Source organism: Culicoides brevitarsis, chromosome 2 (genome assembly GCF_036172545.1).
Source record: "Culicoides brevitarsis isolate CSIRO-B50_1 chromosome 2, AGI_CSIRO_Cbre_v1, whole genome shotgun sequence".
Classification (NCBI taxonomy): domain Eukaryota; kingdom Metazoa; phylum Arthropoda; class Insecta; order Diptera; family Ceratopogonidae; genus Culicoides; species Culicoides brevitarsis.
The window spans coordinates 36,506,468-36,520,952 of record NC_087086.1 but is presented as its reverse complement, the minus strand read 5'-3'; the positions used below and the strand labels follow the sequence as shown (position 1 = coordinate 36,520,952).

The 14,485-nt window shown below is 22.7% G+C and overlaps 1 protein-coding gene across 1 annotated transcript; it reads right to left on the bottom strand.

Annotated features, from left to right (window-relative positions):
• Nucleotides 1-6,499: 6,499 nt before the first annotated feature.
• Nucleotides 6,500-8,787, bottom strand: LOC134829050 (phenoloxidase-activating factor 2-like). Its single transcript, XM_063842042.1, has 3 exons — nucleotides 8,042-8,787; nucleotides 6,867-7,147; nucleotides 6,500-6,804 (listed from the first exon to the last, which is right to left on the bottom strand). Exons 1-3 carry the CDS (start codon nucleotides 8,785-8,787, stop codon nucleotides 6,500-6,502), a joined length of 1,332 nt encoding a protein of 443 aa, XP_063698112.1.
• Nucleotides 8,788-14,485: the final 5,698 nt, after the last annotated feature.

The window sequence follows — 14,485 nt, the reverse complement described above, 5'->3', positions numbered from 1 at the left end:
GACGTAATTTATTTATCTATTTATGAATAATATTTAAGGACGTCGTCCTTCCTCTTCTTTTTTTTCGTCGTCTTCATGTCATGCAGGCTTTTCTTTGATGGCGAAAAAAAAGAAGAAATTTCGCGCGCACTTCACTTCAAATCCAATGAAAAATGACAAGTGTGACAGAAAATATCTTGAACTGATTGAATATGTTCATTTTTTTCTGTGTTTGAGTGAGGAATGAGTGCGGGGTGACGAATGTGAGATGAGGATTTATTTCCGTTCATATTACCCTCATAATTTTTCTTTCTTACTTACCATGCTTTTAGGTGAATAAGTGTGTCGTCCTCGACGACAAATATATTCATCGAAATTGACAAATATCTTCTCTTTTTTGTGATGCTTTCCGTATTTACTGAATTTTTTTGAGAAAAAATAAGAAATTATGCAAGGAATGACGTCTATTTCTTAATGAAAATAATGAAATTTTAAAATTTACATTAGAAAAATTTTTTAAATGTGCATTGGGTCAAAAATTCAAAAATGTTAACTGGGTTAAAATAAATTAAATTATTTTTGAGAAAAAAATTTAAATTTTCCAATAGTCAAAAATTAAATAAAAAAATTAATATTAGTTGAAAAAAAATCAGATTGTAAACTGGGAGAAAATTCAAAATATGCATTGGGATAAACATTTTAAATATTTAGAAAGGTAAAAAATTAAAATTTAATTTGAGAAAAAATTCAAGGTTTGCATTGAGCAAAAAATTTTGAAAAATTTAAGATTGTACTTTGGGAGAAAATTAAAAATTTGCACTGGGGTTTTCTAAAATAGTTAAATTTCTTAAAATTTTTGAATAAAATAAATAAGAATTAAAAGTGAAATTGTGCCTTGGATCAAAAAATTGTACTAAAAATATCTCTTGAGAGGAAAAATTTTTACTGTGAACTTGAAGATTTATATAAATTTTATGTTGTTAAAATTTCGAAAATTTGCATTGGGATGAAAATTCGAAATATGCCATAGGGCAAAAAAAAAATTATAAATATTAGTTAAACTATAATTTGTGCATTGGGTAAAAAAAAAATTTTTACTTTGGGCTAAACTTTTAAATTTTTGTATTAATTTTGTATTAAGGTTCAAAAAATGTGCATTGGGTTCAAAAATTTACAATGTTAGCTGTGTTAAAATTAAAAAAATTCTTTTGCTTAGAAAATAATTAAAATTTGTCATGAAAAATTGAGAATAAAAATTTTCGGTAGGGTAAAAAATATTTAGTTTGAGAAAAAATATAAAATGTGCATTGGGTCAAAAAATAAAATTTTTTTTTTTAGCTAAATTTTTAAAATTTGTACTTTATATTCAAAAAATGTGCATTGGGCTCTAAATCTAAAACCGATAACTTCAACATTCTCTTTGACAAACTTTCTACAAATTTTCTTTCCTTTTCTTTCTTTTGTTGTTTGGTATGAGAATACGCATAATAATATCTAGATTTGTATATTTTTCAATCGTTTTTCATTCTTCTGAACGTTTTTTGTTGTTGTTGTTTTGTAATAGTAACCTTTCAATAGTATATCTTGCTTTTCTTCACGCTTGACAAAAGGAAATATTTCGCTCTTCGTCCTCGTCGTTTCCTAATGCGTCTGTATCTTTTTTAAGTATTAGCACATAAATCAACTGGCTTATGCGAGGATTCCACGTGAATGGCGCGCGTACCGACAAAAATATAATAAATATAAAAAAAAAACTCGAAACACAAGAAGAAGACAAGATAAAGTGAAAAGGCATCAGTTTCTCCGAAAAAAAAAAGTTTATCGCTCGTCGTAGACCAAAATCGCTGTCAGAGAGGTGTGATTGTGTAATAAAATTGTATTAAGGGTTAAGCAGACTCATTTTTCTTGCCTTATTATACATTAGGATGGATGCACAGATTTTTTCTTTGTTTACTCGTCGACAGAGACTCACATATGCTCCAAATAAGTCACGAAAATCCCGCAACATTTTTTTCGTCTGCTACTTGATTTTTTTTATTCAATTCTCAAGTGAGTCTGTCTCTCGTTCTCGACCCTCTCTAATTTTCTTTACTTTTCATTTTTTTTTTCAATTTTTTCTTTTATTTCCATCCCGACATCAATTCATTTTCCATTTACTTTATTATTTGTCTTAGTAAACTGCCGATCGACAAACAAAATGTCTAATAATGATTGAACACATTCAGTGAGAGAGAGACAAAGAGAAACGGAAGGTGCCGAGAAAAACGAATGACGTGTAAAAAACGGGAAATTTATTATGCTAATGAAAAGGCAAATAAAAAGAGATGGAGAGCAAAATCCAAATATATTTTTTTTTTTTTGTTCACAAAGCTTAATATATCGCGTATTTACACAAGTTAATGGCGAAAATGGACGCGAAAAATTCAGAAAAATAAATAAAAATGGTTTTAATGATTAGGAATTGAGTTAAAGTGATCGATTTAAGGAGAAAAATTAAAAAAAAAAAAATTTGTTGGTTAAAAAATTTATAAAAATTAATGTTGGTCGTTTAATAATAGTATTTATAAAAATTATTTTCGATTTTAATTTTTTTTTATTTATTTTGAAAAATTTATTTTTTTTTTATTTTATTTTTTTTAATTATTCTTAATTTTAATTATTTCTTAATTTTTTTTATTTATTTTAATTCTTCATTAAAATCTAAATTTTTAAAATTTTTTTTATTTATTTTTTTTTTAATTTTAATTCTTTTATTTAAATTTTATTAATTTTAATTTAATTAAGTTTAATTTAATTTAATACTTTAATTTTAATATTTTAAATAAATTAAATTAAAATAATAAAAAAAAAATAAATAAAAAATAATAAAAAAAAAATAAATAAAAAAAAGAAAAAAAATTACTGAATGCCTGTTCTGAGAAAAAAAGTTAACCATTTCATCAGCATCGTTGGTCATTAAAATACGAACGTATCAATTATCTATTGAACAAATACTATGGAAACTTTTGCGGTTTAATCTCTGTTTGCAATTAGTTTTTAGTGTTAATGCATTTCTAACGAAATTCAACTTTATTTGTAGAACAGAAAAAAATAGTTTTAAAGTAAATAAATAGATTGATTTTGATAAATTACACATATTACAAAAAAAAAGAATAAAGAATTAAATTTTAACTGAATGAAAATTTTAAATTAAAAATATTTTAAAAAAAATCAAAAATTAATATTAACATTTAAATGAAATAAAAATTATTTTTAATTTTTTTATCTTAATTTATTTTTATTTAAAATTAATTTTTTTAATTATTTTTTTTTTTTTTCATTTAAAATAATTTTTGTATAATTTTTTTATTTTAATATTTTTCTTGTTTATTAATTTTTAAATATTCCTATTTTTCTTTAATTTTAATTTTTAATTTTTTTATATTTATTTTAATTATTATTAATTTAAAAAAATACAATTTTTACAAAAATTTATGAGGTTAAAAAAATCAAAAATAAAAATGTAAAAAAATGAAAAAAAATATTTTCCGTTTAATTTTTTTTTTGTTTAATTTAAATTTAAATTTATGAATATAAAATTATCATTAATTTTTTAAATAAAAAATATTTTATTAAAATAATAATAAATTTAATAAAAAATTAAATAAAAATAAATTAAATCAAATTAATATTTTATTTAAAATAAAAATTTCAAAATATTTTTTGTATTTAGAAAATAATTTTCAATTTAATCAAAAATACATGTTAATTGACCTTTTTAATTAACGTTTTGAGTACTTTTACAAAACCCCACTTTTCATTCAATTTTCGCATCCACATAAAATCAAATATTCTCTTGTAACATAAAAGTTTCGCAGAATTCATTGTGAAGCAGCACTAACAGCGAGTAACCAACATTCGAACAAGCAAAAAAAAACTAAACTCTCAGCATTTTTTTTTTAATTTTTAACAAACATCAGCAATGACCGGATGCTTTAAAAACAAAACAAAAAAAAAGTAGACTGCAGTCGATGTGAATAAAAGGCATCAAATAATGATATAAATGAACGGGAAAAAAATAAAAAATAGACGAAAAAAAAAGTTTTAAATTTATTGAATGAAAAGTGTTAAATTCACTTACCCACGCTCGACGCTCGTCAGCAATGAATGTTGTGAGGGCACGACGATAGCATTTGAATGAAAGCAGATAACCAAACAAACTTCGATGGAGGCAGCGCAAAAGCAAATGAATGATTTGATATCCGTGTTGTCGTCAACAAAAAAAAATCTGATCTAATGAAAAGCAGCACACTCGAACCACTAAACATCGGATAAAAACGCGCTATTTGTCACAAAACGAGAGAAAAAAATATTTTTTTAGTAAGTGTCAGCACAAAACATCAAACACTAATTTAAAGGATTGAATTGCGCTTCCAGGAACGCACAAAATTGGGGGATATCGAGTTCCGTTGCACTAAAAATTCTCCAAAAATTCAAAAGTGAATTAATTTAATTTTGTCGAAAAAGTTAATTTTGTTGTTTTTTTCGGGGATAATTGAATTTCGGGTCCTTCCGAATTCCCAGATCACGACAAAAAGGAAACAAAAGGGATAAAAGACGATGAAGAGCGAAGTGAATTGATGGGAGTGAGGGACCGAATATGAATGACACAAAAATTGTCAAACGCAAAAACGCTGTCGTGTTCAAATTGAACGAAAACTCAAATGGGAATTAAAAGGTACATTTTTCCTAAAAACATAAAATATTAAAACAATTTTTGAATAAAACCATGTCAGAGTGAAAATGTCATATCAGCCACCCGTTTCACATATTTTTGTTTGATAAATTACTGCGTGGTTGGATTTCGGGGAAAAAAGGCGCCGTTTTGGAGTTTTTTGTCTGAATAGAGAGGAAAAGGTCTCATTGGAGTTCGATTTTTTTAATTAACTTTTTTTTTATTTTTTTTCTATTTTCAAAAAAAAAAAAATTTTTTTGAAGAAAATTTTTGTGCTTTACGAAATAAATTAAATTTTCATTAAAAAATTAAATTTATTCAAATTAAATTTATTTATTGTTTGATTGTAGTCTATGGAAAACTTTATATTTTAATAATTAAAAATTTTACATTTTAAATAAATTTATATTTTTAAATTTTTTAAACAAAAATTAAATTTAAAATTATAAAAAAAAATTTTTTATATTTTCGATTTTTGAAGCAATATTTTATTTTTTAATATCAAAATATATTAAAATTATTTTTTTTTCAATTTTGTTTTTAAATAAATTAAATAAAAATTCTCTCATTAATTATTTTAAAATTCATATTTTTTAATTTTTTTTTTAAATTTTGTGATTTTTTATAATATTAAATAATATTTATATTTAAATAATATTAATATTAATATTCATAATGGAATAATATATTTTTTTTTATCAAGTATTTTAAAATTATTAATTTATTTTTAAATAATTTTGTGATTATTTTAATGGATATTTTTCTTAAAATAAAATAATATTTTTTTACCACATATTTCGGAGCTAAAAATTCTTTTTTTTAATTAATTTTTCAAAAATCTTACATAAAAATTTTTTTAAAAAATAAAAAAATAGTAAATCTTACAAAATATTTCTTAAATTAATTATTTTACCATTGACATTTTTTTTTAATTAAAAATTTTTACTTTATTTTTTTAATTCAAATTTATTTTATTTTTTTATTTATTTATTTTTTTTAATAAGATTTTTTTTAATATCTATAAGATTATTTAATTTATTTGAAAATTTTAATTGAAATTTTTTAATTAATTTATAAAATGTTTTTTTTCAATATGTTATATTATTTTTTCATCAAATATTTAAATTTAATTTTTTTTTTAATTATTATTTTAATTAGAGCTCTTAATTTAATTTTTTTTAATATTTTTCTTATATTTCGCTAAATTTGCTTTATTTATTTTTTTTTTATTTAAATAAACGAAGTAGAATTTTTTCAATTCAAATGAAAATGAAAAATTCAAACGAAAAAATACACTTTTATCGGATTTCCTGCTAACTCCAATATTTTTTTATTTCCTGCAATTCTTTATTAATAAAATTTATTTAACACAAGCAGCAAGCAAGCATAAAAAATAACAAGTACACATTTATGAAACCCGCATCGAATTGAATCTAAATAATAATAATGTTTTGATGCCGCATCAATTTTTGCGAGGCCAGCACCTCCCTTTTCCAATTTTTATTTAATTTTTTTTTTGTGCATACAAACGTTTTTTTTTTTGAAGTAGAATTTTTTTCTATTGTCACAAAAGTGCGTCAATTCTCGTCATGCATGAAAAATTCTAAACGAATCAATCTGAATCAACGCAACGGCAGCAGCAAACAAAGTCAAATACGGGCAAAAATTGTGTTTGAAGTAATTGTGTGACTAATATTTGTATTTAGCATGGCATCCGGTTGAAATGGTACCGTCGAGAACGAACGAAGAGCAAAAAAAGGTTTTTCATGTTTTAATTTCGTGTCATTATTTTTTGTGTAAGGGAATTCAAACGCGCGTCAAGTTCATCATCCATGGAATGTAATTTGTGATGTTGATGTAAACGCCTGGTACATTGGCATCGCCGCAACTGATGCCCCATGCCACTAATCCAGCAAGATACCATTTTCCGCCTTGTTGACACGCCAAAGGAGCTCCGCCGTCGCCCGTGCAAGCGTCTTTTCCCGCTTTGCCGCCGGCACACAAGAAGCTGTAAGGATCCAAAGCGAACGAGGGACCCAAACGAGTGTTTCGGAGTTGAGATTCGCAAGTGTTTGTTGGAACGAGAGGCAAGTCAATAGACCGTTGAATAGCTTAAAAAACAAAAAAAAATATTAAATTTTAATTTTTTTATGAAATTTTTTTCAGAATTTACCTTGATATTGTCCTCGAAAGTCGTTTTTGCCCCAACCGGAAACCCAACACGTGCCGCTCGTGAATCTCGAACTCGGCAGACAAATATTGTTGATCGTTGGAGTCATGCCAAGAGGGACAGCAGCCGATAAACGAAGCATGGCGATGCTGTTTCTCAAGTTGCGGGCGTTGAAAGAGGGATGGATGACAACTCGACTTACGGAAAACTCTTGCGCAGGAATTGGTTCACGATTTCCGGAGGAGTCCCATTCGCCGAGACGGATTTTCATTGCTCCAGATGCTCTGAAAATGGAAAAAAATGTGAAATTTGGTGAGTTTATGAAAAATTTATTTTATTATTAAATTATTTAAAAAAATATGAATTTAAAAAAAATTGTGAACTTAAAAAAAATTTTTTTTTGATTTTAAAAAAAAAATTAATTTAAAAATTATTAATTTATTAATTAATTAATTAATTTAAAAATTATTTTTTTTAATGAAATTGATGAACTTTTTCAAACATTTTTATATATTTTTTAATTCGGGAGTTTTTCAAAAATTTATAAAATTTTGATCAATTTCTGAGAATATTTTATGAAATTCTCCAAAATTTTTGAGTTTCTTAAAAAATTATAAATTTCTGAAAATTTGTTAAATGTTTGGATTGAAGTTTTAATTTTTGTTAAATTATGAAATTTTTTTTAAATTTCTGAGAAAAATTTTTGAATTATCGAGAAATTGTCAAATTCTTGAGGTGAGTTTAAATTTTTTTTTTTAATTTAATTTTTTTTTAATTTAATTTTTTTTATTAAATATTTTAAAAAAATTTGATCTTTAAAATATTTTTAATTTTTTTATAAAAAAAATTAAATTTTTTAAAAATATTCTGAATTTTTTTTATAATTTCATAATTTATTTTTAAATAAAATTTTTGAAAATTTTTAAAAGATTTGTAAATGTTTTGTAAAAAAAAAATAATTTAAATTTTAATTTAAATTTTAATTTAAATTTTTTTTTCAATATTTTTTTTAAGTAGAATTTTTAAAAAAGTTAAAATTTTTCTTAAATTTTCGAGAAATTTATAATTTTTTATAAAAAAAAAATATTAATTTTTTTTAAATTTTATGAAAATTAACAAAAATTATGAATTTTTTAAATTTTTTTTATAGAAATTCTTCAATTTTTTGAAAAACTTACGTGTAATTAACGACTTTATGCGCTGCCGTCACAACATTATAATTATCAATCAACGCTCCTGATCCCAAATAAGTATCATTTCTCGAAAGCAGAACAACTTGCCACGGATACTGCCCGAACGTAGCTTGCCCACTCGCAGGCGTTGGACTTCCTCTTACTGCAGGCCACGAAATCCCGCATTGATAAGGACCCGGAGTGCAACACAACTGCAACGACGAATTCGAGCAAGATCGAACATTTGCTGGAACGGTATTTGTCACAATCGGTCGTTGTTGCGTCTCGGAAGCAACTTGAGTTGTTGTTCCGCCAACCCGAATATCGATCTGTCCTTCGCCGAGATTTGTCGTGCCATTCACGCAAGTTCCGACAGGCGTGCAGAAGCAAATTGTCGCCGTTGAAGTGCCTTGACGCAGCAATCCGGGACCTTCGTCGTTGTAAGAATACGCGGGATTGTCGCCGTAAGCGGGAGACGCTCCGTACGAATTTTCGTCGGGAAATTGCGGAAAATCAGGAGAATCCATGCCGAAATTTGGTTCGGGATATGAAGGAACGAACGATGGTTGATACTCGAATTGTTGATCAGCAGGAGGAGAAAAGTCAAAAGTTGGTGCTTCTTCCATGGGGGGAGAAAATTCCTCATTTGGAGGCATTCCCCATGTTGGAGCGTCAAAATCTTGCGCGGAAATGTGAAAAATTATCACAGAAAGGATCGAAATAGAGACGAATGTACAAATAAGTTGCAACATGGTGAGATATTTCGCGGTACACTGAAATATTTTGAGGTAAGTCGAGCTAATTTATAACTTTTGTTTTAAATTATTGGTTAAAAGTTATATTTTTTATCAATTTTTTTGTAGTTTAGTTATAATTCACAGTCAAATGGTTCACAAAACGTTTTATTATAGACTAAAATAACCCCGAATTTAAATTAAAGGTTCACTTTCGGTAAGTTTTTGCTTTTCATTTAATATTTTTAACTTCCGTGTGTTTGTTTCTGAAAAAAAAATGAAAAAAAAATAAATTATTTTTAATTTAATTAAATTTAAAAATAAAATAATTAATTAAATATTACAAAATATCATTGAATAATATTATAAAATATTGAAAATACAAAAGTAAAAAAAATAATTTTGAATTTTTCAAAATATTTTTAGAAAATATATTTATAGTTTGAAATAAGAAATATTAATTCAAAAATTATTTAAATAAATTGAATTAAAATTAATTGCTTTAATTATTTTTTTTTAAATTATTCATTTATTTTATTTATAATTATTTTTTTTTTCTTTTTAAAATTTAAAAAATTGATATTAATTTTTAATGATTAAAAAAATAAAAATTTAATTAAAATTTTTTAATTGTTAAATTAAATATTATTAATTAATAATAATAATTAATAAAATGAATAATTTTTTAATAATTTAATTAAAACAATTAATTTTAATTTTATTTAAAAAAATTAAATTATTTGTTTTTCTAAAAATCTCTCAAAAATTTTATATTTTTGATGAAATAATTTAATTTATTTTTAATAACATAATAATTAAAAAAAATTTATTAAAATTTAAAATTTTATTAAAAAATTGTATTTATATTTTAATTAAAATTTTTATTTAATTTTATTTAAAATTAATTTAATTAAATTATTTTTATTTAATTTTTTTATTTAAAAATATAAATTTCATTTAGTTGAAAATTTGAATTTAAAAAATTTTTTTAAACAAAAAGGATAATAATTAATTAACATAAATTATTTTTTCTCAGAAAATCCAATAAATCTGAACTTTTATTACATAAAAATTCCATTCAGGATAATAATAAAAACGAAAATAAAAATGATGCAATTCCAAACAAAAATTTTCTTCATTATTAAATTAAAAACTTTTTCCCCTAAAATGACAAGCAAAAATAAATACTGTCAACTACAGATTATCACAACTATTATTACTCATTTATTTTATAAATTTTTACCATACACACGAGCAACGACTGCGGTATGAACCTTCTACTATTTAAATTTATTTAACTAGAAAAAAAAATTAAATAAAATAAAATAAAACCAAAACGAACAGAGTTTCAGGTCGATGGTTTGTGACAAAACAAAATTTTCTCTATAATAAATTGCAATTAATTTGTTTACAAACTTTTTTTTTGTTGCTGTTGTTATTTTTGCTGTTTGTGCAAACATTTTCGAGAGTAGTTGATGTCTCTCACTCGTAGAAAAATTTGAATAATGGCCACAGGTGACAACAAAATACTTTTGTATGAAAAAAAACTTCAAAAAAAGGCGAAACAACAACGAGTCAAAGTAAATTCTATATAATTTTAAAAGTTTTTTGCAACTTTTTTTATTGTGTTTGTGTCGACTTTTGTGACTATTCGACTGCAACGTGACTTTTGTCTGTAATCGAATGCAAGTAAAGTTCTCTCGAATAACTTTTGTTTGTCAATATTTGTGTAACTTATTTTTTGGTAATTTGATTTTTAAATTAAAAGTGATCGTTTGAGACAAATAAAGTTTTAATTGGGACTGCAATAATATTTTTGCGGCAATTTTTGAAGAATTTTCATTGAAAGTCTTTAAATTTTTTACGAATTTATGCTGAACGGAACATGTTGTGTGTTACTTCCGTTCTTTCAGATATTTTCACACTTTGCTCTCGTACGTTTGTTGTTAACAAGATACATTTCTCGTGTAAATTGTAGGAAAATTATATTATATTGAAATATATTACAGTGGCAATAATGCAATAACAGAGCTTTGCTACGAGAGTCGTAATACAATAGGAAATATTACCACTGCTGTCGCTCTTCCTGTTCTACATTTTTTTATAGCATTTTAGGAGATTTTGAGAAAAAAGATGTTTTTTGAATGTTTTATGTCTTTCTGTTGGTTTTTTTCTCAATTCTATAATTTCTGAAAAATTTAAAATAAATTTGATTTTTTCTAATTTTAATTTTTTTAAATTTATTTATTTTAATTTTAATACAGGGTTGCCTAATTATATAAAAAATTATTTTATGGAAAATTTTTTAATCCAGGGTTGCAAAAAAATTTCTTTGATAAGAATTTTTTGAATTTTTATTAAATTTTTTTTTGTAAGAAAATTATTTAAAAATCATTTTTTTTACAATTTTGCAACCCTGAAATTCTAAATTTTAACTGTCAAAATTGTTTTTCAAAAATTACATCAAAAAACTTCAAATCAATTTCAAACAAAATTAATTAATTCAATAGAAGTTAAAAGAAAAAAAAAAATAAGAGAAGCAAAAATTGAGCTTGTTTGAAGAAAAAATTTAAATTGCAGGGTTGCCAAAAATTTTAGTTTTATAAAAAAAAAATTTTAGTTTTAATTAATTTTTTTATTTGAATAATTTTCAAGTTAATTAGACATATTTTTCTTCAAATTTTGTTTTAAAGTAAAATTTTTCAGTTTCACATTCTAAAAATTTTTCTAATCGAAAATTACTTTAAAAAATTGGCAACCCTGTATTGAAATTTTCTCTTTTAACAAGTTTTATATTTTAAGTCAAAACTTCTATTGAAATAATTTATTTGTTTTAATTTTTTTAAAATAGATTTAAAGTCATAACTGTCAAAATTTTGATTTTCAGGGTTGCCAAATTTGCAAAAAAAAATATTTTTGAATAATTTTCTTACAAAAAAAAAATTATCTATATAAAATTCTTTTGGCGTCAAAAATTTAAAAAAAGTATAAAATATTATTTAAAAATAATTATTATTATTTTTTTTATTAATTTAACTAAAAAATATATTTTAATAAAATTTAAAAAAAAAATAAATTTTTTTAAACTTTAATTTTTTTAACAAATCATAAATAATAATTATTGATTATATTTATTTTTAAATAATTTTTTATAATTTTTTTAAACTTTTGGCGCCAAAAGTTGAAAATTAAAAATAATAATTTTTTTTCTATTACAGGGTTGCCAATTATTTAAAGTAATTTTCGTTTTGAAACATTTTTAAATTGTGAAAGTAAAAAAACTCAAATTAAAATAAAAATTTTCAAAATACGATTCAGTAACAAAATTCTCAAAAGTTCATTTGGCAGTTTGTTTGTGCATATGTGTATCAAATATTGTACAAATAATGCGGCTTGCTACAAAAACACACACAGACAACACAAAAAGGAGACTTTGTCTTTGCCGATATTCTGTCATCGTGTGTCGTTAAAATTGTCACCATCATCCCCTATTTTACTGCCTCGCTTCTGAGAAACGAGTTACTGAGACAATTTATAATAAATTGTATCTTTATTTTATTTGATACACACACACATTCTCTGAAAACGCCGGAAAATTTCAACTTTTACAACGACGACGAGGAGAAACTTTCGTACGACTACCACTAACAATAAATGACGACAATATAATAATAATAAATGTGAATATGAATAATGTTATGAAACAATTGAAATCAGATAATCATCCTCTGTTTGTGTGAGTTTTGTGAATGCGAGTCGCACAACTGAGGCCGGGCATTTGCTGTGTGCGGAATTGTAATAAAATAAAAATAAAACAAAAAAAAACAGCTGAAGTGATACAATAATTTATTATATTCGAAAAGTTTTGCCATGGTAATTCTCGGGGATGGATGTCAGTAGGAGGGAGAGTTACAAGCAGCATGTGGAAGGAAAAATTCAATCCTTTTGTCCAATAAATGTCTTATTTAATGTGATATAAAATGTGAGGCAGCATCCGGTTGTTTTTTAAAAAAAAGTTTTGATGAGCGTTTTGAGTGGCTCTTATATGGGAATGTGTATTAAAATAGATTTTGAAGCAGGAATAGTGAGAAAAAGTTAACTTTTTAGAGCAATTTTGTTAAAATTTTTACAAATTTTAAAATTTATTGAAAAAGTTTCATTAAATTTTTAGGTCTCATATCACAAAAATTTTTAATCGGTAGAACGAAGTTTACGGGTCCGAGAGAGATAATTTATTTTTTTTTATTAATAAGCTTGGTTTGAATTAACTGAAATAGATTTTGAGCTGCACAGGATTTTTTTTGGATTTTTTTTTAAAAAATTAATTTTAAATAAAAAATTAAAAAAATAAATTTAAATTAAAAAAAAATAAAATAAAAAAAAATGAAAAATTTAATTTAATTTAAATAATATAATTTTTTTAATTTAAAAAAATTAATAAAAAAATATTATATTAATTTAAATTAATTAATTTTTATTTAATTTTGATTTAATTTAAAAAAATATTTTTTAAATTATTTATTTTTATTTATTTTAAAATATTAATTTAAATAAATTAATTTAATTAAAATTTATTTTTTTAATGTTAAATTTATTAATTTAAAAAATATATTCATTTTTGAAATTTTTTATTATTTTTATTAATTTTAATTTAATAAATTAAAATTTTAATTAAATTTTTTTTTAAGTATTGAGAAATATTTCTGAAAAATGTAATTAAATAATTTTATTTAATTTGATTAATTTAAAAAATTATATTTATTTTTAAATTTAATTTATTTATTAAAAATTAATTTATTTTTAATTTAAAAAATTTAAATTTTAAAAATTTAATTTTAATAATAAATATTTTATTAAATAGTTTAATTTAATTTAAAAATTTTATTTTTTTTAAAAATAATTTTTTTTTATAAATTTTAGAAATGTTTAATTTAAAAAATTAATTTAATTTAATTTGAATTTTTTTTTTAATTTTAATTTAATTAAATTATTAAAAAAATAATTTTTTTATTTATCATTAATTTTTTTTAAATTAATTTTTTATTTAAACTTAAATTTAATTAAAAAAATAATATTTATTTAAACATTTTTTAATTATTTTTTAAAATTAATTTTAAATTTAATTAAATTAAAAAAAATAAATTAATTCTAAAAAAAATTAAATATAATTTTTAATAAAATTTTTACCTTTTTACGAAAAAACCATTATCCCTCCCTATTTCAAATCAAGTGACAGAAACATTACTGTGTCGACAGGAAACTACAAAAAAAAAGATATAACATAAAATTAAATATATTGTCATCATAACTTTATTACCACACTCACCAATTTATTACTTGAACGCATAGAAAATTTCTCATCATTTCCGTTCATTCCTCCAAAAAAAAAAAATACAAAAAAAAAAATCCATGCAACAAGTGAGCAATGCCCAATCAATCGCCATCGTGACTCGCCAAGCTGATTTTCTTCTTTATTGAGTTAATTCAATTTTTTCTTCCGTCCTTTTTTTTCTGCAAAATTGAATAATATTTTGACCGTGATTTGAAATTATTTGAGATAACAAATAAAATTTGTACAAATATGTCCCTTTTTCATATTTTTCGTTTCTTTCATGAAGAATAAACATTTAAAAAAAGGCAAGTAATTTTTTTTTTGCTGTACTGAAATTCTATAAGAAGAAAAAGTTAAATTCAAATTTGACATGTAAAATTAGCA

Excerpts from the sequence above, each read along its gene's own strand:
- LOC134829050 (XM_063842042.1), bottom strand. The coding sequence starts at position 8,787 with ATGTTGCAACTTATTTGTACATTCGTCTCTATTTCGATCCTTTCTGTG. Across the intron at positions 7,148-8,041 it reads CATAAAGTCGTTAATTACAC|AGCATCTGGAGCAATGAAAA; the intron begins GTAAGTTTTTCA and ends TTCCATTTTCAG. Across the intron at positions 6,805-6,866 it reads CTTTCGAGGACAATATCAAG|CTATTCAACGGTCTATTGAC; the intron begins GTAAATTCTGAA and ends TTGTTTTTTAAG.